The sequence below is a fragment of the Polypterus senegalus genome, chromosome 4 (assembly GCF_016835505.1).
Source record: "Polypterus senegalus isolate Bchr_013 chromosome 4, ASM1683550v1, whole genome shotgun sequence".
NCBI classification, from domain to species: domain Eukaryota; kingdom Metazoa; phylum Chordata; class Cladistia; order Polypteriformes; family Polypteridae; genus Polypterus; species Polypterus senegalus.
Window position 1 is genome coordinate 139,263,851 of NC_053157.1, and position 24,216 is coordinate 139,288,066.

The 24,216-nt window shown below is 36.9% G+C and overlaps 1 protein-coding gene across 2 annotated transcripts in view; it reads left to right on the forward strand.

The window, feature by feature from the left end:
- tmem33 (transmembrane protein 33) overlaps positions 1–22,906 on the forward strand; it is a 42,402-nt gene extending 19,496 nt beyond the window's left edge. For both annotated transcript variants that reach the window (XM_039751362.1, XM_039751363.1), the window contains exons 3-8: positions 3,933–4,027; positions 7,095–7,282; positions 15,840–15,907; positions 19,714–19,847; positions 20,602–20,685; positions 22,054–22,906. In XM_039751362.1, the coding sequence (XP_039607296.1) occupies positions 3,933–4,027; positions 7,095–7,282; positions 15,840–15,907; positions 19,714–19,847; positions 20,602–20,685; positions 22,054–22,177 (693 nt within the window). In that variant the 3' untranslated portion in view covers positions 22,178–22,906. The remainder of the gene's footprint in view (positions 1–3,932; positions 4,028–7,094; positions 7,283–15,839; positions 15,908–19,713; positions 19,848–20,601; positions 20,686–22,053) is intronic.
- Positions 22,907–24,216: the final 1,310 nt, after the last annotated feature.

Genomic DNA, 24,216 nt, shown 5'->3' on the forward strand with positions numbered 1-24,216 from the left:
GTATCTATTTGTAGATGTTCTCAAGGGCTTTGTACAACTCCCAGGATTTTTAATTGTTCTGCAGAGATGCGATCATCTGCCTGGCATGACGTCTGGCCATATTTTGCCTGTTGTAGTTTGGCTGTTTTTCATTCATTAATATGAAGGGTATACATTATTAGAATTTGAAAAGGCAATAAACAACATGCACATGACTTTAAAATGGAACTTTATATACTGGGTCAATTTTAAGCTGCCAGATACTTACAACTTCAATGTTAGGTTATCATCCCATTTTCTAAGTGTTGAAACAACAGCATATCCTTAATCCCACACAAGATGCACTCAAACCTAGAATTATTGGCAGCCCTCATAAAACTAAGTTAAACTTATGACTAGCTGTTCCCTGTAATGAAGCAGGACAAACGATAAAAATCGTTTTTTTAAAAAACAAAAACAAAAAAGTAATTCTGGCCAAGCGGAAGGTATGTACGCTCCAACGTCAAACGTTAGCACTGTATCTGATCGTGTTCTGCTCTGACAGGATCTCTCTCTCTCTCTCAAAAATGTCAAACCTTACCCCTTAAAAATCTGTAGATGATAATGTCTGTTGAACAAACAGGTATCGCTAGCTAAGAGGAGGCAAGGTACGCTCTTAACACATGGCTAGAGGTAGGCCGACTCGAATGGGGGATGGTGCTTGAGTGAGGAGTGCCCCACCCACCACATATATGCCTGCAGCTGCTGTCTTGAATTTATGCAAATAAATTGGTAACACAAGCAAACTATGATACTTGGCACGATGATCTGTCAAGTAGTTCTGTCATGAAAAGCAGACAGACAGATGTTGGAGATATATATATATATATACACATACACATACACACACTAGGGGGATGCGCCCCCTGCTCACTTTGCTCACCCACCCCTGGGTTTGGTTTTGGTGGATAAACAATTTAAAGAGATTATTTTCATGGGAATTATTACATATGCATTATTTTCACTTTTACTTTAAAGCTTTTGTAAAAACAATATTTGTCCTCTATTTCCTGCCCTGGGCGTGGTTAAATCTTTCTAGCAGGACGTATAATGCTCCTCACGTTGTGAAGGGGGTGGGCTGAACGCACGATAAGGAGATATGGACAGATCAACTGCTGGCTTTCTGCTGCTGCTGGCAAGCTGCATGTTCTGCTTGTTGTACTTTGCGTCGATCATTTAAAAGCTTGTACGCCAGCTGTCCATTAGCCACCACATCTCTGCTGCTCGCATTGTGATTGCGTGGGCTGGGGTGGGGTGGGGCGGGTTGCTGAACGCACACTAATGAGATGCGCTCGGATCTGCTGCTGGAGAGCTGTGTGTTCTGCTTGTGTTTGTTTTAAGAGCTGGGAACACATGAAGTGTGTCTGCCAAAAGCATTCCAACAACTGCTAGGTTAGATGTCCGTGAACCTGTTTTAAATTGTTTGTAAATAGGGCGTGACGTGCAAAAGTAACCATCTCACGGGTTTTGCTTCCTAAGGATGTAATGTCTAGTCTTGCATGTTGTTAAATTGTCTCTCCGAGATGATCAGGTCTCGTTCGCTTCGCTTAACCCCCCTGGAGGCGCTCTATGCTCCTGACACTTCGCGTCTCTCCCCCTCGCATTGTGAAGAGGGGGAACCAAACGCACGCTAAGGTGGACGGATCAGCTGCTGGCTTTGTTCTCCTGCTGCCGAACTGTGTGTTCTGCTTGTCGCGCTGTGCGTCGATTATTTAAAAGCCTGTACAGCAGCTGTCCTTCTGTCTCACTAACTTGTCTAGAGTGATGTTACAGTGTCTCTCGTGGGATGTCAAATTGTCTTCCAAGAAGAACACGTCTCGTCTTCCTGCCAAGATTTTTTTTTATAATGTATATATATATATATAAAAAACAGTATTTAATTAAAGAGTGATAAAAATGCAGGTAATGCAGACAATAACTTTGTATAATGTTAACGTTTAACCCTGGGTGGAATTGAAGAGTTGCATAGTGTGAGGGAGGAACAATCTCCTCAGTCTGTCGGTGGAGCAGGACAGTGACAGCAGTCTGTCGCTGAAGCTGCTCCTCTGTCTGGTGATGATACTGTTCAGTGGATTTTCAATTATTAACAAGAGCTTGCTCAGTGCCCGTCACTCTGCCATGGATGTCAAACTGTCCAGCTGTGTGCCTACAATAGAGCCTGCCTTCCTCACCAGTTTGTCCAGGCATCCTTCTTCTTTATGCTGCCTTCCCATCACAGAAGAGGGCACTCGCCACAACCATCTGATAGAACATCTGCAGCATCTTATTGCAGATGTTGAAGGACGCTAGTCTTCTAAGGAAGTATAGTCGGCTGTGTCCTCCCTTACACAGAGCATCAGTATTGGCAGTCCAGTCCAATTTATCATCCAGCTGCAGTCTCAGGTATTTATAGGTCTGCACCCTCTGCACACAGTCACCTCTGATGATCACAGAAAGTCTTCTCAGCTCTCTGCTCACCTGGGCTGCTGTAATTGTGGGTGGGGATGTCTGTCCTATGCTGGTATCAGCAGAAGGATGGGTGGAGGGTGCAGTACTCCAAGGTGAGAGGGGGTTAGGGTGGTCAAACCTGTTAAAGAAGTTGTTCATTTAGTTTGCTGTTTTCACGTCTCTCTCGATGGTGGCACCCCACTTCGAGCTGCAGCCAGTGATGATCTTCATCTCGTCCTACGCTTCCTTCATGCTGTTATTCTGCAACTTCTGCTCCAGCTTTCTCCTGTACTGCTCGTTCACCGCCCTGAGCTGGACTCGGAGTTCCTTCTGCATACACTTGAGCTCATGCTGATCCCTGCCTATAAAAGCCCTTTTCTTCTGGTTCAAAAGGCCCTTGATGTCACTTGTAATCCATGGCTTGTTGTTAGCATAGCAGCGTACTGTTCTTGCTGGAACTACAATGTCCATACAGAAGTTGATGTAGTCAGTAGTGTAGTCAACAAACTCCTCAATGTTCTCACTATGTGACCCCTGCAGAATATCCCAGTCTGTAGTTCCAAAGCAGTCTCTTAGAGCCTGCTCTGCCTCAGAGAACCACTTCCTGAATGAGCGTGTGGTTGTAGGTAGCTCCCTCACTCTTGGTTTGTAGCGAGGCTGAAGCAGAACCAGGTTATGATCTGCTTTCCCAAGCGCAGGCAGCGGGGTGGCGCTGTATTGTATGCGTCTTTAACGTTTGCATACAGTAGGTCAGTAGTCCCATTTTCCCAGGTGTTACAATCCACATACTGGGAGAAGGCAGGTAATGTTTTATCCAGCGTCACATGGTGAAAGTACAGTGATTAGCAGAAGTGCCTCAGGGTGCTGTGTTTGTAATTTAGCAACTGCAGAATGGATTATGTCACCCGCTATCTCCACATCCGCCCGAGGAGGGATGTAAACAATAACAACGATGTGTCCAAACTCTCTGGGCAAGTAATAGAGACACAAACCTACGGCCAACAGTTCAATGTCCCTGTAGCAAGTGGAGATTTTGATGTTTACATGTCCAGAGTTACACCACCTTTACATAGAGAGTGAGTCCTCCTCCTTTCCGCTTATTTGCATCTATGTCCGCTCTAACTGTACTAAACCTGGGTAGCTCCACGTTAGCATCTGGGAGGTTAGTTGTTATTGCTATGACTGCTTTAAAAATAAATTGAGTCAGCAGTGTTCAGTTTAAAACTAATGGGCATCCTGTACATAATGGCAACAAATAGATAGATGTAAAACATGAGTCAAGTCAAAGGGCAAGAATCTAATTACTATATATATATATATATATATATATATATATATATATATATATATATATATATATATATATATATATATATATATATATATATGTCTTATTAGTTTTCAGTATCAAGATAGCAGTTTAATAGAAATATCTGTCTTCAAACATTTCCAGTTCTGAAAAAAGAATTTTTGTTTCTATATTCTAGCAATTTTTGATGGCCAACAAGTTAGAAACAGCAATGTGGCTTTCACGTCTTTTCACGGTCTATTGCTCCATTTTGTTTATTCTTCCTATTCTTCGGTAAGTTATCCAGTTTTTTCTTTTGTTGAAACTGATTAAATTATCACATTATTCAATTTGTTTTGCAAGTTTTTGTGTTATCCCTGTAAAATTTATTAATATAAAGAAGCTGACATTATTTTTATTTTTTTTTCCTCTGTTCAATAGAAACATTCTGTGTGTGGTTTATTTGTAGTGTGATTTTTGCAATGCAAAGAAATTGTATGCATGTTATTAATTTATTGTGCATTGTACAGTTCCATCTAGTGATGGCAAATATCTCCGTATCTACAAAGTTACCAGTAAGTTGTTGGCAAGCAATATTTGAGGAGGGAATCAAATGTTACACATTTTATATAAAGCAAAATGCTATTCCTCACCAGTATATCTAATGTAGTCAGTCTGATCACCAACAAACGCAGCATAATTATAGTCTGACTGGTGACTTGTCATGGAATATCTGTCTGATGAGTACAGGAGTTTCTGCTTTGGAAAAAGCAAGTATTCTTACCTCTTTCATAACAAAGGGTCTGTATCGAAGGAGTGACACTTCATAGGAGTGACATAAATACCGTATTAAAGGAGTGACATAGAGTCACCTACCACACACAACTGAAAGTATGCTTGCCAAATAAATTGTTGTCGCCTCACCTACCACTTGGATGGTTGTCTCTCCTTTGAAATTTGTATTTGAGGTTTCACTCTTTTATGTCACTCCTTTGTATAGGACTGTAACAAAGTGTTCTTATTTAATATAAATTATGATAAAACATTAAAAAAGCAGTAGTAGATAGTACAGCTTAATTTTCATTATACATAGTGTCTATAAAAAGTATTCACCCCTCGTAAGTTTTCTTATTTTATTATTATTATTTAAATTTCAATCCTAATAGATTAAATTAATTACAAATAATAAACAAAAAATAATTGACTGCATTAGTGTTCACTCTGCAATGTAACACACTCAAGTCATTCCTCATGCAGCCAGGTAGTTTTAAAAGTCTCATAATTAGTTTAAAGGAGAGCACCTGTCTGTAATTAAGGGGTTTCAATTGATTGCAGTACAATTGCACTTTTCCTGGAAGGTCCAACTTGTGATGAGTCAGTATTGCAGCCTAACCTACACAATGAAGACAAAAGGAACACTCCAAGCAGCTCTGTGAAAAGGTGATCGAAAAGCACAAGTCATGATGAGTTGTTTACATATGTATTATAAAACATACTAGGGGGTTCCACCCCCTGCTCCTTTTGCTTGACAACCAAAGGGGCCCGGTACCTCACAACTGAGCCTCTCGAACGTCGTTGAGGTGCTCCTCTGTTAGACAAAGTGATTTATGTAAAGAGATGGTATATAAAAGAGTATACATGGTGTGGGATGAAGACGGTTTGGTCCTTAGTTATCATAGAGAGAAAATCAGTTACTTGAGTATTTCACTTTAACTGTCTACTTTAAATGCCAATGAATAATAAACATAGTTAAAGTAAACTGTAATAAAAAGTAAATAAAAAATGAAATTACATTAACTTCTCATCGCAAACAATATTGTAATGTCCCTTTCCAGGTGGGAGAAATAAAACACACAGGCAAGGTTCTATTGCTCTTCCACCTTAACTGGACATTGTAAACTTGTGGAAAAAAAAAAAACAAAAACGGTGCCTAAAAAAAAAAACCAGACGAACAACAAGAGTGGCAGTTGTTTCTCCTCTGTCCTTCACTCTCCACAGCACTCTGAGCAACCCCATTTGCATGGCATTTTAGGACACACTGCCTCAGTGATAATTTCCTTTCCAGACTGTTAACAATATTATGAATTACTTTATCCTCTAACTTTTCATAAGCAATGATTTTTTGCATTTCTGTTCGCATATTGTTCTGGATATTTTTCTGTTTCTCATTTATTATTGATTTTTATTATATGCAGCTCTTTTTTGTTCATTTTCTTTTTGTCAATGTTTATCATCAGCTCTTGCTGCTCTTTTTTAGTCGCCTTGAATAGATAATTTGCTTTTCTGCCTTGCTATCATAACCAACTGCATTGAAGGTTGAGCTAGCACTAAAAGTGTTAGAGTGGTACGGGGAGATGATGTATGCAGTAGGAGTAATGATTGGGCAAGCAGTGTGGAAAGAAGAGGTCAAGTCTGAATAATACAGACTCAACGGAAAACTTTTTTAATATTAAGAAGTATGACCTCTCATCTTCAGCATCCCAGAAGGCACATTGGAAATTCTGAAGTCACCTGGAAGAAAGGTTCTGTGATCTGATGAGAACACATTTAAGCTTTTTAGCCATCAGACTAAATGTTACGTTTTACGTAAGCCAGATACTTCACATGTTAAGGTCCTGGAGTGGCCAAGTCAGGGTCCAGATTTCAGTCCTAGTGAGAATTTGTATCTGGACTTGAAAATGGCTGTTTATGCACGATCCCCTGCAACCTGACAGAGCTTTAACAGTTTAACAGAGAAGAATGGAGAAAAGTGGTATTGTCCTGATGTGCAAAGCTGTCCAAGAACTGTCCAAGTAGACTAAAGACTGGAATTGTTCCCAAAGGTACATCTACTAAATACTGACTTGAAGGGGGTGAATACTTGTGTAGTCAATTATGTTGTGTTTTAAATTTATAATTAATTTAGACCACTTTGCCAAGATTTGTTTTCACGTGGACATTAAAAAGTATTTCTTTTGATTAGTGTCAAAAGGTACAAATTAAATCCACTAGTATTCAGTATTTTATAATAAACAAATGTTGAACTTTTAAGGGAGTGAATACTTTTCAATAGGCACAGTATCTGCTCTGAATTTCCCAGTTATTCATATTATGATGTAAAAAAAGAAATACACATTTATAAGAGTGAAAACCCTAATTATCCTGTATGGTTTTGATAGGACCAGCCATTACTAGTTTATCGGTATATCGTTACAGTTGTGTTCATTTTTTAATGCAACATCACCACAGTTGGCATATTTTAATTTTTTAAGTTGTTTTTTGAACTATTCTGTTTTTAGTATTATTAAAGTTCTTGTCCTGGTAATAAAAATACTTTTTTAAAGTAGAGACTGACTTGAACTATCATTTGTTACATTTCCAGGTTACAAGAAGCTGCTAATTTTTATCAACGTGCCTTGTTGGCCAATGCTCTCACCAGTGCACTTCGGCTTCATCAAAGGTTACCTCATTTTCAACTAAGCAGAGCTTTTTTTGCACAAGCCTTGCTGGAAGACAGCTGCCATTACCTTCTCTATTCCTTAATCTTTGTTAACTCTTATCCAGTCACAAGTATCCTTTGAACATGTATACTTTAAATATGTACCCACACTTGAGGACTACAAGAATAAACTTTTACAATATAGCATCCTTGGCACAAATGGTCACCTAAAACTCTGATGGCACAAATGTTATTCAAGGTGAAATTTGGAAAGTTAAGTGGCCACTTTAGATAAACAGAATTTGACTTTTCCCCAGGGGGAAATTTGTTTTTTTTTTTCCAGAAGCTCTTTAAATAAATAAATATACACACACTGGTGTGAAAACACACTGAAGTTACTATAAAGAAAAATTCAAAAGTAGGAAAAATTTGGACTTGTCTGTCACATACGCTGTGAGACATGCAAATGTGTTGCTGTTGGTATAAAGGAGCGCCAGTAGTGTTTCTTTATATACTTGCAGAATAATTTGTTGGCAGAAAGTTCTCTGTGTTAATGTGTCACAGAGAGAATGTTCAGCATTGTTCATAATAGCACTTTTTTTTTTTTAAACTGTAAGTTCTCTTCTTCGCTACTGCCTCTAGGGAGTTCTGAGTATGTCCTGTAAAAGAGCCTGCCCTTTTCATTAGCTTGTTGTTTTGGTAGGCCTCTCCTGAAATGATGATACCAGCCCAGCACACCACAGCATAAAAAAATCACACTGGCCATCACAGAATTATAGAGAATATATGACAATCGATCGCCCTCTGTCTGGAGCTCCAAGCAAGATCTTGCCTCATGGAGTGCATGATTCAGAGGTTCACTGGCAAACTTAAGACGGGCCTGTACATGTGCCTTCTTGTGCAGGGGGGACCTTGGCGCTACAAGATTTCAATCCATTCTGCCCCAACTGCTTTCAGATCGTTAAGCTCCTCCCATTTAATTTTGGGCTTTCCCTCACCTTTCTCATGATCATCCTCACTCCCATGAGACAAGATCTTGAATGGAGCTCCAGACCAAAGGTGATTGATATTTCTTCTGTTTCTAAATAATTGCTCCAGCAGTTATCACCTTTTCAGCAAGCTTCTTGCTGATGGTCTTGTAACCCATTCCAGCCTTGTACAGGTCTACAGTCTTGTCTCTGACGACCATGGGTCTTTGGTCTTGCCCATGGTGGTGGAGAGGCTGGAATGGAAGAAATTGATTCTTTGGACAGGTGTGTTTTATACACATAATGAGTTGAAATCGGGAGTATCTGTAATTGATTGATTGATTGTAATCTGTGTACCACATGGGCACACACCCAATCTATGGCAGCCAGAATTCTAGCTGGGTTGTAAGGGATCAAATACTTATTTCACTCAATGACATGCAAATCAGTTTATAACTTTTATGAAATGTATTTTTTCTGGATTTTTGTTTGATATTCTGTCTCTCTCCATTAAAATGAACCTACCATAAAATTAATGTTCATTTCTTTGTAAGTCATCAAACTTACAAATTCAGCAGGGGATCAAATAATTATTTCCCCCAATGTATATTCTGTTTCATCCCCTTTAACAGTACTCCTCATAAGTGCAGAATCATCTTGAGAATTTCTGCAAGTGGTATGACCTGGTGTTATATTTATAGTTGGAGATGCACAGAGTGAAGAGAAAAGGAGACAGGACTGTTCCTTGTGCTGCTCCAGTGTTGCTCACATCTGTATCAGAAACACAGTCTATGAGTCTCATAAACTGCAGTCTGCCTGACAGGTAGTCCATTTTCCAGGACACCATATGCTCATCCACCTTCATATCGACTGAATTTACCCCTTAACAGGGATGGCTGAATGGTATTGAAGATGCTGGAGAAGTCAAAAATGCTTTACCTCACAGTGCTGCCTGCTTTGTCCAGGTGAGAGTAACACTTTTGGAACAAAGAGATAATTGCATCCTCTACTCCAGTCTTTGTCTGATAGGTCAGCTGCAGTGGGTCCAGGTGGTCTACCACAAGAGGAATCACATAGTCCAGGACAAGTCTCTCAAAGGTCATTCGGTGAAGAGGCATCTGTTTTCGTTGAAACAAGAATAATGCAGGATGTTTTCCATAGCAGGGGCACTTCCTGAAGCCTTAGGGACAGAAGGCACCACAAAGTTGGTCAGCACAGACCTTAAGAACTCAAGGACTGGTTCCACAGCTTTTCCTTTGTGTAGCTTCATCAGTTGTCTCCTTACTTGGTCTTCAGTTATGGACAGTTCACACTGATGGTCAGAGGTGGACTTGCCACTGGCCATTCCAGTTGACATGGTAGGAGTTGTTAATGTAGTAGGGATTGTGTGGGGAGACTGGTCAGTGGAAGGAGGTGGAAGTAGGAGTTAAAAAATTGGTTCAGTGTGTTCGCTTTGTCCACATCCCCTACTAGCACATGAGCCCTGGATTGCTTGAGTCCAGTAATTGTATCCAGTCCATTCCAGACATAATTCGTTATTCTGTACAAGTTTGTTTTCTATTTTAGATTTGTAAGCTTCCTTTCCTTCACTCAGCTTTTCCTTTAGCACGTGCTATAAAAACTTCAGAGCCCCTTTGTCACAGGATTTGAATGCCATATTATTCTCAGGGGACCTTTTAGTTTCTTAGTAATTCAGGGTTTGTTGTTTGGAAAGCAACACACTATCTTTGTGGCTACCACTATGTCAGCACAGAAGTTAGAATATCCAGTGACAGTGTTTCCCAATGTTGTCCTCATTTGACTCGCACATCATTTCCCAGTTTGTTATTTGGAAGCAATAATTTGGAACCATTTCAGGCTCCATATCCTCACCATTCTGGTGGTAACAGTTTGCTGTCTAGTGATAGGATTGTAGCTGGGAATATGATGAATCAGGTTGTGGTCAGATTTGCCCCAAAGGAGACAAGTAGATTACACTTAAAGGCATCTTTAACATTGGAATACAGCAGGTCCATTTTGTTATTTCCGTGAGTAGAAATTTGTCGTCATTTGTTCCAGATTCACATAGTTGAAGTCACCACGTTATAACTGCAGGGTAGGAGTGAGTCATCATTAAAATTTTGGTAACGGGTGAATTTCCATTGCTTAGTCCACATTTGCGGAAGGAGGAATTTAAACATTAATAAGGATGATGTAATTTATCTCCCTGGGCAAATAATGTGGATGAATTCTGACAGCCAGAATTTCAATGTCTTTATTACAAACTGCAGTTTTAACTGTAATATGCCCCTTTTTACACCATTCCTCATAAAAAAAATTGTCAGGTATATCGGGGTTTAAGCCAGCTCTCCGTAAAGCACAAAATGGCCCTGTACGTGTATGGTCCATAGAGCGCAATAAGCGCAGATGGTTCAACCATTTTTATTCTACAGCGGTTGAGCATTTCTGATTACAATAGATGGCAGACCGGTTCTAAAACCTTTTCACTTTGCTTTTTCCTGGCGCCCTTTCCCTGTATTAACAAATCACTCCTGAGGTAAAGTGTAGCTGAGCTGCTTATGCACATGTAACTGCAGTGCAAGCAGCGGATTATGGGATTATTTAATACACCCCACTTTCATTTTCTCAGTGGCTCTGTTTCAGGTGATGCGGACTTAGGGTAGCATTTGTGTCCTCATCGTGACTCAATCCAGATTTGCAGCCTGTTTTTAGTGCAGTTTGGACAAGCTGGCGAATGGGTTTGTGTACATTGTAGTTCTTTTGTAAATGTAAAGTCTATTTATCTTATTTCTAGTGGCTACTATCAGGAATAAGCTTGAAGTCAGATCATGTCTAATTTTAAATAAGACTAGTAACTAATATTTAAGCATAGAAAAACAGTGAGAAATACGGAGCTTCTGTAAAAAGACTGCTGCTTGCACAGCGCCCGGAAGTAGGAACAGTGGAGTTACAAGTAGAACAGATATTTTTAGAAGCTCACCAAGTTCTTTCACCATAACCTAACAAGTTAGATTTTGGGAATCCGTCCTAAAATTGAAAATGAACTATATGAACTAAAATGTACATTTTGAAAGGTCTGTCTTTTAAAGGTTTTACCAGATTGCTAATCAGCAAGTGTTAGGCTTGCCTTCCTGATCTGCTTTGAAAAATCTAGTCTGAGCCTGCAAATGTGCAAATAATCAGCCCTTGGTTATGCAACAGTTCCCTATGTGTGGGTAATCTAAAGCATGGTGGGCTTTATTCAACAAAGCCATTTTACACTAAAATGTGGTTTAGAATATTAAATGTCTGTAGGCAGTTCATGAAAACATCCTAATTTTGACACTTCATTTCAAACATGGTGTCTCACAAACAGGCACTAAATTAGAACAGACTAACACGATTTCAAAAATGGAGTGCAGCACATACCTATGTATGATCCAGGAAAAAACAAAAGTCCCACAAACATGCAGTAAGTGCTTTCTCAGTAAAATGGAAGGGATGCCTGCTCTAGGTTTCCTTCTTGATTCCATTAATTTCATCTTTATTAAACAAAGAAAAAAAGCAAGAAGTCATTTTATTTTAACAGCAGCAGACTTGATTAAACCATTCACCCACATTTTACAGACTGACAATCCAGCCATACTGAATATAACTTGGTACTGGCTTAGCAGAACACAGTACTTCACAGATACACAACCTGAATATGCAGGCTAGGCTGATAAATGTCACTAATGCTAAATTGGCAGGCAGCATCTTAGTTGTTGTTACTAGTCTCAAAGTCCTCTTCTGGAAAACACTATAACATGAAATGGAAGAAATATGCTAGTATTTATTGTGCAATGTGCAACTGTAGTCATCAAAAACTTTATTTACCTTTGCCAGACTTCATTGTTCTGCAGTATTTTCTCACTTCTGAAATATGTCAAAATATTGTAGTTACCCATGGAACACATCTGTTCACCAAGTATTTATAAATTTACTGATTCAGGTTGCCATTCCATATAGTTGCACTGTAGTTATTGTTGCCACTTCAAAGTCCTTTGCAAAAATAGATTCTCCAAAGTACTTTACCCTTAAGAAAGCATAGCGGCAACATTATCAGTAAGATAAGTAAGTGAATTGTAAGCTTTAATAAAATATCCACATTATACCCAATTTTTTAATGATGAGATCGTGTTCAAAATGAAAAAGGGATGTTTTTTTCCACATTTGAAAAGAATGTAATCTTTCTAGTCCATCTTCTCAATTTCAAATAGGTTGAGGAATTACTCCAACAAAAAATATTTTCTCTCACGCATTTATTTGTAGTGATGTCTGAGAAAACCTTTTAATCTCCTGTTTCCATGGAGTATAGAGGTCATAAAATTCCTCATATAATGGGCTTTGATAAAGACCTAGTTTAAACTGCAGCATGCAATATCAGAAACATGTGTAATATTGACCCCATGTCAGATTTGTATTTGTATGCCCAAAGTGTCTCAAACTCATCAAGTTCTGCTAAAATATTGTTAAATAAACCACAAATTACTGTGTTACAAGACAGAGAGGAGTGTTTTTAAACAGGATCTCCTACACAGATCAGAAACAAAAAATGTTCCAGCTGTGTGAAGTGTGACTTTAAAAAAATGCTGTCTGGCAGTAGACTGGAACTCTGTGAGCACAATATTTTATTAATTTTTTTTTACTTATTGCTAATTTGTGGCCATTTATTGGTTGCAACATCAGTACAGGAAGGCAAACCGCTGAGGGACTGTAACCTCTGTACCTCTACCTAGTGCTGGGCGGTATGACCAAAATTCTATATCACGGTATTTTTCAAAATTATACTGGTATCACGGTATTCAACTGTATTTTTTCCCATGCATGAGTGGATGTTAACCACAATTACTGCAGTAGACTGGCCAGGAATAACCTATTTCACCATATTTTCAACCATCCAAAGAGGCATTTAGACTTTAGGACGTGGAGGGTGCCAATCTTAGTTCCATACATTCATGGTAATCCAAAGCATGTTTGCGGTTAAGGTGGTGCAGCAAACTGCTCGTGTTGCCGCCTCTGGCAACAACTTTAGCTCGACGGCATTTGCAGTAAATAGTTCTTTGGTCCACATCCGGCCTTTTAAAACCAAAGTATCTAGAGACAACAGACACAGCTTCTTTTTTTGGAAAAAGTTCTTCTGTGTCATCATGTTCAAGTTTATTGTCTGCTATAGGTTCAGTTTCGGAATGTTCTCTGTCCATTTTTATCGGTCAATACCTCCACTAACGCATGTACTCCATTGCATGCATGTTTAGCAGTGTAACAGTGAGAATGGTGCCCCCTTAAACAGTTTCCCGCTGTGTTGCATTCAAAATGTTGTTTAGGCTATTTAAACCGGTGTTGCAGTATAAGAAATATCCATCTCATAACACAAATAAAAAACTGTTTTCGGTATGAACCGGTATACCTCCCAGGATTACCTCTCCTATGCTTTTCTCACTGCTTCTATACAGTGTATTGTTCTCTGGCTGGCTGTGCTGCATATACAGCATGTAGCAGCTGGTTTTGTCAATTTCTAGAACATTACCCTATCATTTTTCTATGGGCCTCGGCCATAAATACGAATGCCCTCATTTCGGTCTTCTGTAAATATTTGTAATGATTACCTATTTCAATTAAAAATAATACACTTTCCTGTAAAATGGTGTTTTGAAATGAACATTAACAAAAGCCAAGTCTCTAGGAAGAGCAGGACAAAGCAGGAATTGATCTAGTGCAAGAATATTTTCCTCATGGACAAGTGTGTGTCTGTGTGTGTATATATATATATATATATATATATATATATATATATATATATATATATATATATATATATATATATATATATATATATGTATATATATATATATATATATATGTATATATATATATATATATATATATATATATGTATATATATATATATGTATATATATATATGTATATATATGTATATATATATATATATGTATATATATAGCAAGAGTAAACTGCATCAGTGACCTACTGCAATAATATAATTTTTACTGAAGCTTTTATCTAAGGCCTCTTAACATCATATGAGATGCAATTGATTACATTTTTTTCCTCAGTTGGAACACAGGCAGGTGAAGTGAATTGCTCAACTTCACACAGTCACAGTAGTAGGATTTGAACCCACAACCTCCGGGTTTCAGTTTCTAGGTCCAAAGCCTCAAACACTACACCACACTGCCTAAAAACACTGCATATATAAAAACACTTAGTTTATTATGTAGTAATTCTGGCACACCTGAATAACCAAAGGCACAATACCCGACATGCACTGTCTTAAAAAATACAACCAATTACTCTATAAAAGAAAACTAAAGTATTAAAACAACATGAAAATCACCCATGGACTGGAAGTTTACATGCAGAAAGCCACAACTGTCACACTCCATTATGAACAAAGATCACAAGACACTTTGGGTTTAAATGCACCTTTTTGAAAACTTGAATAATTATATTTTGTGAAAGCTAAAATATCGAAACAGCCTACCATTCAATCCTCCACCAGCCAACCATCACATTTCTAAGATGAATTAAGCAGCCCAGTTGCAAGTAACACCATCAGTTTATAATAGTTAAGCTGCAAGGGCTCACTGACATCGACAACAGTTAAAAAAATTATTCCTTATTGTACTCACCATATTGTATCCAGAATCCAAGAGCATTCTGAAATTTCTTTGTGTGCCTATAAGTACACACTCCGGTATCTTAGTCTCACTAAATACACTTTCTCTCTACTTTGCTCGCTTCTTGACTATGACCTCAGTGTTGCTTTTATATTTGTTTTTTAACAGGTTCAATTGCTAGTGTGGAAAAACTTGCTCTGTTTATTAAAATTTTGTTAGTACGTGTTGTTGAAATGTGAATAGTGAGGAGGACCATTGGATAAGAGTATGTTGGAGATTACTTTGCGTTAACACTTTTGATTCAGTTATGCAAATTTAATTTATAAAATCAACCCAAAATTTAACAGGGAGGCTTTTGATAAAATTTTGTTCTCTCTGTAAAATACATTGTCATTGGGGTTAGGAAGGGATGGGACTTTTTTCTCTTAATTGGTTTTGAACCTCAAATCGCCAACCATTAAATAGTTTTTATCTACATCCCTATTGCTTAGGTTCCTAAAAACTCTACAAAAGGGCCTGAGCAACATTTATCCCAGCATTTGAGGATAGTGCTGCTGCTTCATCATCTAGTGGTTAGTGGATTCAAATACCAGACCAGTTGTTGTCCATATGGAGTTTACACTTTATTTCTGTCTTTCCCCAAATTTGGGTATTCTGGGTTTTTTCCACCTGGGTTCATGACATGCAAATTAGGTCAATTGATCATGCCAAGCTGTTCCTAGTGTGCACGATAAATATGTGTACTATGCACTATAATGGACTGGTGCCTTTCTCCCAAAGCAGAAGATAGTCTCTATATTAAGTAGGTTTGAGAGGATTAGTTTAGAAAAACTCTAGATTTTCTTTTGTTCATTTACTTTATTGGGGAATTAACAATTTAAAACTATTCACCTGAAGTTATGTCAGAAAGTACTATATTTAAAATTTTGCTGTTTACATAGGGAGTAATGTCTGCTTTGCTTTTCAAACTACCAACAGTTCCTAGTTTTATATTGATTAACAAATTAGGGTTCCTAGGCTGAGTATATATTTTTGATGTGGCTCCTTAATCTACACTGCAGTGAGCATTTTTCCAGTCTTCCTTTTTTCATTGCTTCATGCTACAACGTATACAAAGAAGGTGCTTGACGTAAGTATTTTTTAACTACTATTATTTTGACTACTGATCTGAGTTAGTAGTTATAACGGTGCATCAATACCATCATACTCATTTTACTCTTAAGAATAAACAAATGCATTCTCCTTCAGGTGCAATATGCTATGTTAAATATCCATTCTACATTTTTTCATATGTGTGTAAATGGAGTTTTGTTTTTAGAGGGAGTACAACTCAATTGATAACCTATATTAAAGTTAATAATGCCTTGAAAGTAATCATTACTAATACAGTTACATATTGTGTAAGCAGTTGATTGCATAATTTGTTTTTAAGGAATGTCATTGTTAACAATACAGTATTAAAGTCCCCTCCACAATTATTGGTAAAGATAAATGTTTATATATAATATATACGTAAAAAAAAAAAAGATTTGGTAAATTTAGATTTATCTCACATTGGAAAAAATGAAGGAAATCCAACCTTTAACTGAAGTGAATATATTCTCAGAAAAAAAAAATCCTCATCAAAAAATAATTATTTTTAACAAAACCACACATGCCACAATTGGTTGAACTCCTGCATTTAATACTTTGTACAACTTTCCTTTGCCAATAAAAGCACTGAGTCTTTTCATGTAACCTCTTATAAGGTTGAAGAATATACAGCAGGGAATCTGAGACCTCTCCAGATCAGAGTCGCAGGTCATTTGGAAAAATGCTTTAGATCAATCCTGGAACATCTAACTGTGGTGTTATGGGTCCACAGCTCGCTGTGCAAAGGCCAGTTTGTTTTTTTAAATAAATAATCACTGCACTCGAGGCGGCTTCATGAGGGGGCGTAGTGGTTGTAGCAAGCCATTGGGCGATCTGCGGTGTGGATGTTTCTCACCAAGTGCACAGGTGAGGAACTGCCCACATCCGTGATTGTTCCTGTGGCTAATGTGCTGCAACTGCTATGGCCCCTCGCTATATAAAAAAAAGCGCGAGTTGGATGGAGGAAAAAAAACGAAAAAGAAAAGAAAGATCGGAAAAAGAGAATGGAAAGAAAATGAACAGAAGTAAACGGAGGTTGGAGCAGGAAGCAGTGAGGAGGCGAGCGCAAGTCGGTGAAGCAGGAAGCGAGAGAATGCTTGCAGGCAGCTGAAGGCAGCCTGGGTGTTTGGCCAACACCCGGGGGAAGTAGTGGTTGTGGTCACTCCCGCAGAGTTTGCTTCGGAGGGCAGGAGTGACCAGAAGGCGCGGGACTCTCCGCAGAAGGTAGCAGGAGTCGGGACTTGGGACGTGGTGTCCCCAACATGAGAGCTTTGGTCGTTAGGGGATTCCCAAGTCACTGTCAAGGGGAGTCGACCGGAGCCAAGGATCGGGAAGGCGACTGACAGTAGCAGTAATAGCAGAAGCAGGAATAAAGAAGGTCCGCTGTAGAGTGAGCATCTCACTTGTTGCGGGGCCCAGTTGGGTGAAGCAGGAGAGACGCTGGAGTGAAAGACACCGGGCTTGTTATCGATTTTAAATACTGTTTCGTGATGAAAGTTTTAACCTTGTTGTTTTAAGAAGATTTTCTATTGATTGTTTTTACCTCCACGTGTTTTTATGGATTATTTATTTAATGAAGATTTTGGGACACACTGCATTTTATTTATTGAACACTTTGTTTTTGTTTGACTGTTTTAATAAAAGCACTTTGCACATCTTTACCATCCCCTTGCTCAGTTGTTATTGCCTCCACTGACTAGCTCAACTCGGTGACATTATCAACGGTGTTGGGTTGAAGGGCTCCCGAATAGCGATGGAAGCGTGGAGCCAAACCCACATTGTCACACTAACTATGATCCAATTTTAGTGTCTTGTAGAGGAAGCCAGGTTTAAATTTGAACTCTTCTGGTATTCCATGGAATCCTTAATGCCTTGTACCCAAACAAGATTCCCAGGACCTTTGGAGAAAAATAAAGATCTCCCCCCAACGTCAAAGATTGTCCATCATAACTGACCATGGTGATCGGTTTCTCTTCAGTACAACCATCTTTTTTTAAACCCAACTTGAGTGTTGTTGCCAAAAACCTCAATTATTGTTTTGTATGTCCATAGAAAATGGTTCCAGTCAAAGGTCCAGCAGCATATAAGAAACTCCAGATGCTTACATATGTGGTTGAATGACAGGAAAGGCTTTTTTCTGGCATGCTTTCTATAGTATCCACTGGCATGGAGGTGGTGTCTGATAGTTTTGGTGACCCAGGATATTTCCTTTTTCTGTATTTGTCCAAAAGTGATCTTTGAGGAATTTTTTTTTTTTTTTTTTTTTTTTTTTGCCTATCTTAACATGATGTTCACTGTGCATGGGGACAAAATAAACTTGGGTCCTCTTCCATTCAAGTTGGTAGTAGTTCCGGTAGATTTTCAACTTTTTAATTACTGTCCTAAATGTACATATAGGCATTTTCAGACAATTTAGCAATTTTTAAAGCAATTCCTAGATGTATGAAGGTCAACGCAATTTTCTCTCATTTGAAATGTGACTTCTGTTTCCATTCCCTTGTTGATGAATGAATATCATCATGATGAATGTGTCCAGTCATATTGAAACAGGAAATCATGGATCACTGTTTGAAAGTTTCAGCACAAAAAAAAAGGAAAGATATAGATGAAAAAAAATCTTCAGTTACATAAGAATTTCTAGGTGTGCCATTAATTATGGCTTATGTGGTTTGTGGTTTTTACTGCTTGATAAGGAATTATTTTTTGTCAGAATAAATTTACTTCAATTAAAGGTTGGGTTTCCAGAGTAACATTAAGCTAATTTACCAAACGGTGATTTTTTTTTCCTTCTTTTCTTTAACCCATTTTACTTAATCTTTTCCAGGGGTGCAAAATTGTGGAGGAGACTGTACATAATCTGCAAAAATAATTTTTTTTGGAGTAGTGAAATTTCATTTTCACTGATCATCTCCTAAAAGAAGTTAATTTTTTTTAAAAAATTGTACAAGTTACTGTAAAATGGTACAGAACCATTATATAATACTTGCTAGTAAAGGAATCATATAAATAACAGTTAAGCCATTTATTTCTAAACTATATTTAAAATATGACTTAGTCAAATATATAACAACATTTAAGGACATATTTTAGACTATACAGCGTAGAGCAGACAATATTCCAGATTCTGAGCTAAGGGAATACAAAATTTTAAAAACCTCTCTCAAAAACAAGCAAGACTGGACTACAAATTGTCTAAATGAGATTCTGAATAATCGAAGGAAGATATGTGCTAACTGTGCAGTACATATTAAGAGTTATCTTCAGCAAACTTTGAAATAATTGTTTTTTTATCTAGCGGAATCTGCCTTGTTTAATTAAATTCTTGAGTGCGGATGTATCAGTTCTACAATAGACTAAATAATCAGAATTTTATTAAGCTTATAAATTACATTTCATTTAAAAATGTAATCAACACTAAGTTCCAGATTTTTTTGTTTAAACTGAAATTAAGACACAGTAAATACCCTTTCCCTGCCCATTCCTGTTGCTGCCTTTAGTGTTGCATTCCATGAAATAAGTGAATATTGTGATTTGGAAATTAGTTGCTCTTCTTTTTTGGTTACGCTATTATATTGTTTGAGGAATCTTGCCTATTCAGGTTTGTTGGCTACTTATGGATTTGAAATATGGATGGATAATTTTACATTAAAAAATTGTATCCTTACTGAGTACTGTTTTTTCTGTCCTTTTGCCCACCATAAAAACAAAACAAATTAATTTTAAGCATTACTGACACAGTAATTCCACAAATATGAAATTATTAATAATAGTTATTTAACACACCCTTTTTGTTTTTAAATCTAGTCAATTGGTCCTGGGAGTATGGCATTCCTTAGATCTCTCCTGGATAAACTTGCCACCAACCAGCAGAATATCCTAAAGTTTATTGCGTGCAATGAAATTTTTTTAATGCCAGCAACAGTTTTCATGTTGTTCAGGTAAGTTATAAGAATAAAAAATCCAGCTTGAATGAACAGTGGTAAATTATTTATTTAATTAATAATATTTTTTGTATGGTTTCTCAGTACTAGTTTTTTCCATTTAGGAACTAGTGGTTAAGAATGTTTAATAGAATGACATAGTTTTGGTAGAATGGAAACTCAGTGAATAAGGCTGCTGTTTCACGGATTCAGCAAACTGTCTTTTGAATCCCATGCTTAGTCATTGAACCCGAAGTCCTGTTCTCTGCAGGTCTCTGTGGGTTTTCATCCAGATATTCTGGTTTTCTTCCCAAGTCCCAAAAGATGTGCTGGTTACTTTTATTAGAGATTCCAAGCTGGCAGCTTAAATGCATGAGCAGGCCTTCTGATAGACTGGTGCTGTGTCCAGAGGCCTTGCACAAAGTGCTGCTAGAATAACCTAAAGTCCACATAACCCTGAATTGGTTTAACAGTATCATGTTATATTGCTAGCTCAAGTAGAATCATAACAATGCCTTTTAACCATTTAGTAAATTAGTTGAAGAAAGTACAGTTAGGAGGTAGAAGTGCTGTCTTTGGTTCATGTGTTTAGAACTGATTTGTGGTGTTTCCTGTAATTTTTAGTCAGACTAGCTAATTTATCATTTTTAAGCTACCTAAAACTTGAGTTTGATGGAAACTTGTATTTCCTCTACAAAAATGTGATTTTTTTTAATGTTTGTGTTTGTGAAGCCTAATGTGTTTTATAGATGCATTTTTGTTATTATTTCAGTGGTCAAGGCAGCCTGCTACAGCCTTTTATTTACTACAGATTCCTCACCCTTCGCTATTCATCAAGGAGAAATCCTTACTGTCGGTAAGGTGCAACTTGCCAAAATAGCTGTGATTTTATGTTTTCCCAGTATATTAGCAATTCATAGATACAAAAACGCAGCTCTGCATATAATGTGGTAGTATTGATTACTTTAACAGAAGTAGTGACCTAGTAAAAAAAATTCTTACATTGTTATACAGAGGTGGGCAAAAGTAGGTTTACGGTTGTTCGTATAGAAAAGGATATGCAAGTTTTGATTATTATAGTAGCTTTATTAACTCAAAAGGATGTCACAGTGCACTTAGGTACAAACTCATAAATGCTCAAATTGACAGTCACATATGTTCACAACTGTAAACCTACTTTTTCCCACCCCTGTATAGTAATCTGCTGATTTTGTTTTCTCTCTCTGTTTAATAAGAAAGAAGATAAATATTTTACCTTTTCAACATGTTTTCTTGTGACATTCCATATACTGTGTTGAGTTTGCATTTACATGTAATAAAATACTTGCCATAAATACCTTAAGGTCAAAGTAATTGATGTGTGAAGTGCTTTAACTGAAGGTAAACCCAGCCTTTTTCATGTAGTTAGTAAGATACTTTTATGAATTTAGCTATTTTGAAATATTGTTGCCCCTGTGCAGATTACAGTTCTGTAATGCAGAGATATCAGCCTGGTGGGAGCTTTTAATTTATTCTGTTTGGAACATGCATGTTTACTTGTTTCTTGTAAAGGTTTTGTTGTGCCTCCACTACAGGCACATTCCATCTAGTTTAGTGTTAAAATGTTTTGATCAAAAAAGAGAATTATTGTTTGACCTCAGCTATTCTGGGAGTTTAAAGTACTTTCAGGGTTTGAAACTGGTTTGATAGTAATCTTAAATACTTAAACGCACTTTGATTAAATGTACTACTTCTTCCTCCTGCATGTGTAAATACAGTTTATTTATTTACAGGTATAATTAATCTGCATTCCTCTGTTGCACTAAAGTTTTCATGTATAAGCACGACTATTAAAACATTTAATTTGTAGTTTGTTCTGTATTACTCTGGCGCATGTGCAGACATCCATTGCAGTAATGGATTGGTGCATATTTTTTGCTTACAACCTCAATTCCAAAAAAGCTTGGACGCAGTGAACATTGAAAATATATGATGTTTATACTGAGAAAATGTTCCATTTTAAGAAAAGAATAATGGACATTTTTAATTTGACATGTCTCAGAAAGGTTGAGACAGGGCCACGGTCGTCTTTGTTGAATTTTTCATCATGGCTATTACAATATAAGTGAATGATTAATGCTACATATAAAAATAATTACAAATGAGGACTTCATGTTTTTTAAGCCCTTGGATACATCTTGATTTTCTCTGTTAGATATTTATTGATTTTTATATTCTTTTTCAGAACACTATTTACAGAACTAAGGATCTTGGTGGAACAGCTAATAACAAAGCCATCCTGTCCTGCCTTCATAAGAAGGATGTGTCTTTCGAGCATTTCTTTTATTAGCCGATTGGCACCGGCATAAAATTGGGTCGTCTGAGTTGTGTTTGGGATTCAATAAACTTTTTGAATGTGCCCCAGCAGCTGGTTTTTCTGCAGATAGCTGTGTCAAGCTGAAATATTGTTCCATATTGCACTGAACCCTTCTTGAACTAGAATCCTTATTATAGGTCGATGTTTTATTGCTTTCCCCCATTTCTTAAGATGTAATTCATACTAAAATGTAAATTAATTTTACTTAATTGTATCTTAATAAACACTCTTTTCTTCATTATTGAAGTGAATGCAATGCATCAACTGTTTGAATGACATCATCACATTTCCAAAAAAATAAAAGGAACATGGCTGATTATAAAATATTTGCTTCTTAGCATGGAGGATTAAATTATTTTACTGTACTGGTACTGCATTCAAAACAATTAAGGTATGAATTATTTTAACACTTAATTCTTATGACATTCTATAACAAGAATCCAAAGTATTTTTAAGTGTAGTTTCGAATAAAAAAAATGTTGTACAGTCCTGAGATTGGTTTGCATGTTGATTTTGACTCTTGCTGTTTATACACATAATGTCCAGCTCTATATGTAGCTTTATTTAGTTGTGATCATTATCTGAACACACAACTGCCTTGTTTCAAAGCCCTCTCAACTCCAGTCTGGATTGAACTGTTCATCACCTAGCATCTAAATAAGAATATTTGGCCCAATAATTATGGTAGATTGGTTGAAATAGCAGTGTAACCTTTATACTTTGGGGAGAAAAAAAAATAAGGATTTATTTATCAAACCTATACAGTGTATAGTTTTTGTGTAATTAGATCAGTTGAAGTGAAACATACTTACGGATTAATATAATCTCAGTCTAAAGCAGTGTGTACCTGTGTAATCACAAAGTTGTTTTTAGCCTTCTGTTCTTTTACACTGGGAAGTTACATCTCCAAAATGGTCTTTCAGTAGCAGTCTGTTACATGGGTGCACGTGCAGTATTGCTTGGCAATACAAATTTGAGTATTGTTACAAGAAGTCCCATCACCTCAACGAGAATTTAATCGTAGCAAAATCATAGTGCATGTCAGTGTCAGCCTTTCAAATTATTTACCTGAAGATAGATGTATATTTTATAAAGAATTATTCGGGTGCAAATATTACATTTTATATTTAAGTTACCTTAAATAACTAATTTATATGTTTTGAACTCTGGTCTAGTTACACCTGAATTTTCTCTTGCTATGATTTTATCTCTTTCATTATTATCCAGTTTTGTAAATTTTCACATGGAAATTAATTCTCTACAGTTTCCACCTCAATAAACAACAAATGAAAATAATTAAAATGACTGTTTCTTTGTCATCTTTATGAGACTAAAATGATGAGGGTTGCTTTGTTTACTTATTGGAAATACAAATGAAATGATAACCAACATGTTGACATAAAGAGCTTACTTATTAATATGATTTTAATGTTGCTTTCATAGTATTTACAGTGAATGAAGTGACCATAGAAAACATTATAAAGATAGGAAGGTTATTACCACCTTTATGTGGTCAGTCACTATACAAATGGAATTGCAAATGTAAGTGTTGTGTTTAAGTAAGAGAAAAGAAACAAAATGTCACATGTGACTTGAACTTTGTTTTCACGGGTATAGAAGTAGCACTGTAAATCTCTTTTTCAGTATATCTCTTATCTGTTTATTGAATAAAATATATTAAAATAATGTTTTGACTGTATAAGAATAAATGTTAGGTAATTTTCTAAAGTAATTAAACAGTGACAAATGCAGTCGTGCAATTGATATGATTAGCCTTACACTTTAACAGGCTTCTGAAATACATTTACAAATGAGCACTGGGTCATACACACATCCCTGGATGCATTTCTCTCTATTACACATGTGCACAGCATATGAGCCTACAGGCTGAACACTTGTCATGCATAGCCAGCTCACCCCCTAACTGCTGCGTTGACTGTTTCACATTTTGATGTATTTTATCAAATCACCTACATGAAAGAGCACTTTTAGCTATTGAAATGATAGAAAGCTGTGACTGTTCCCCTTAAT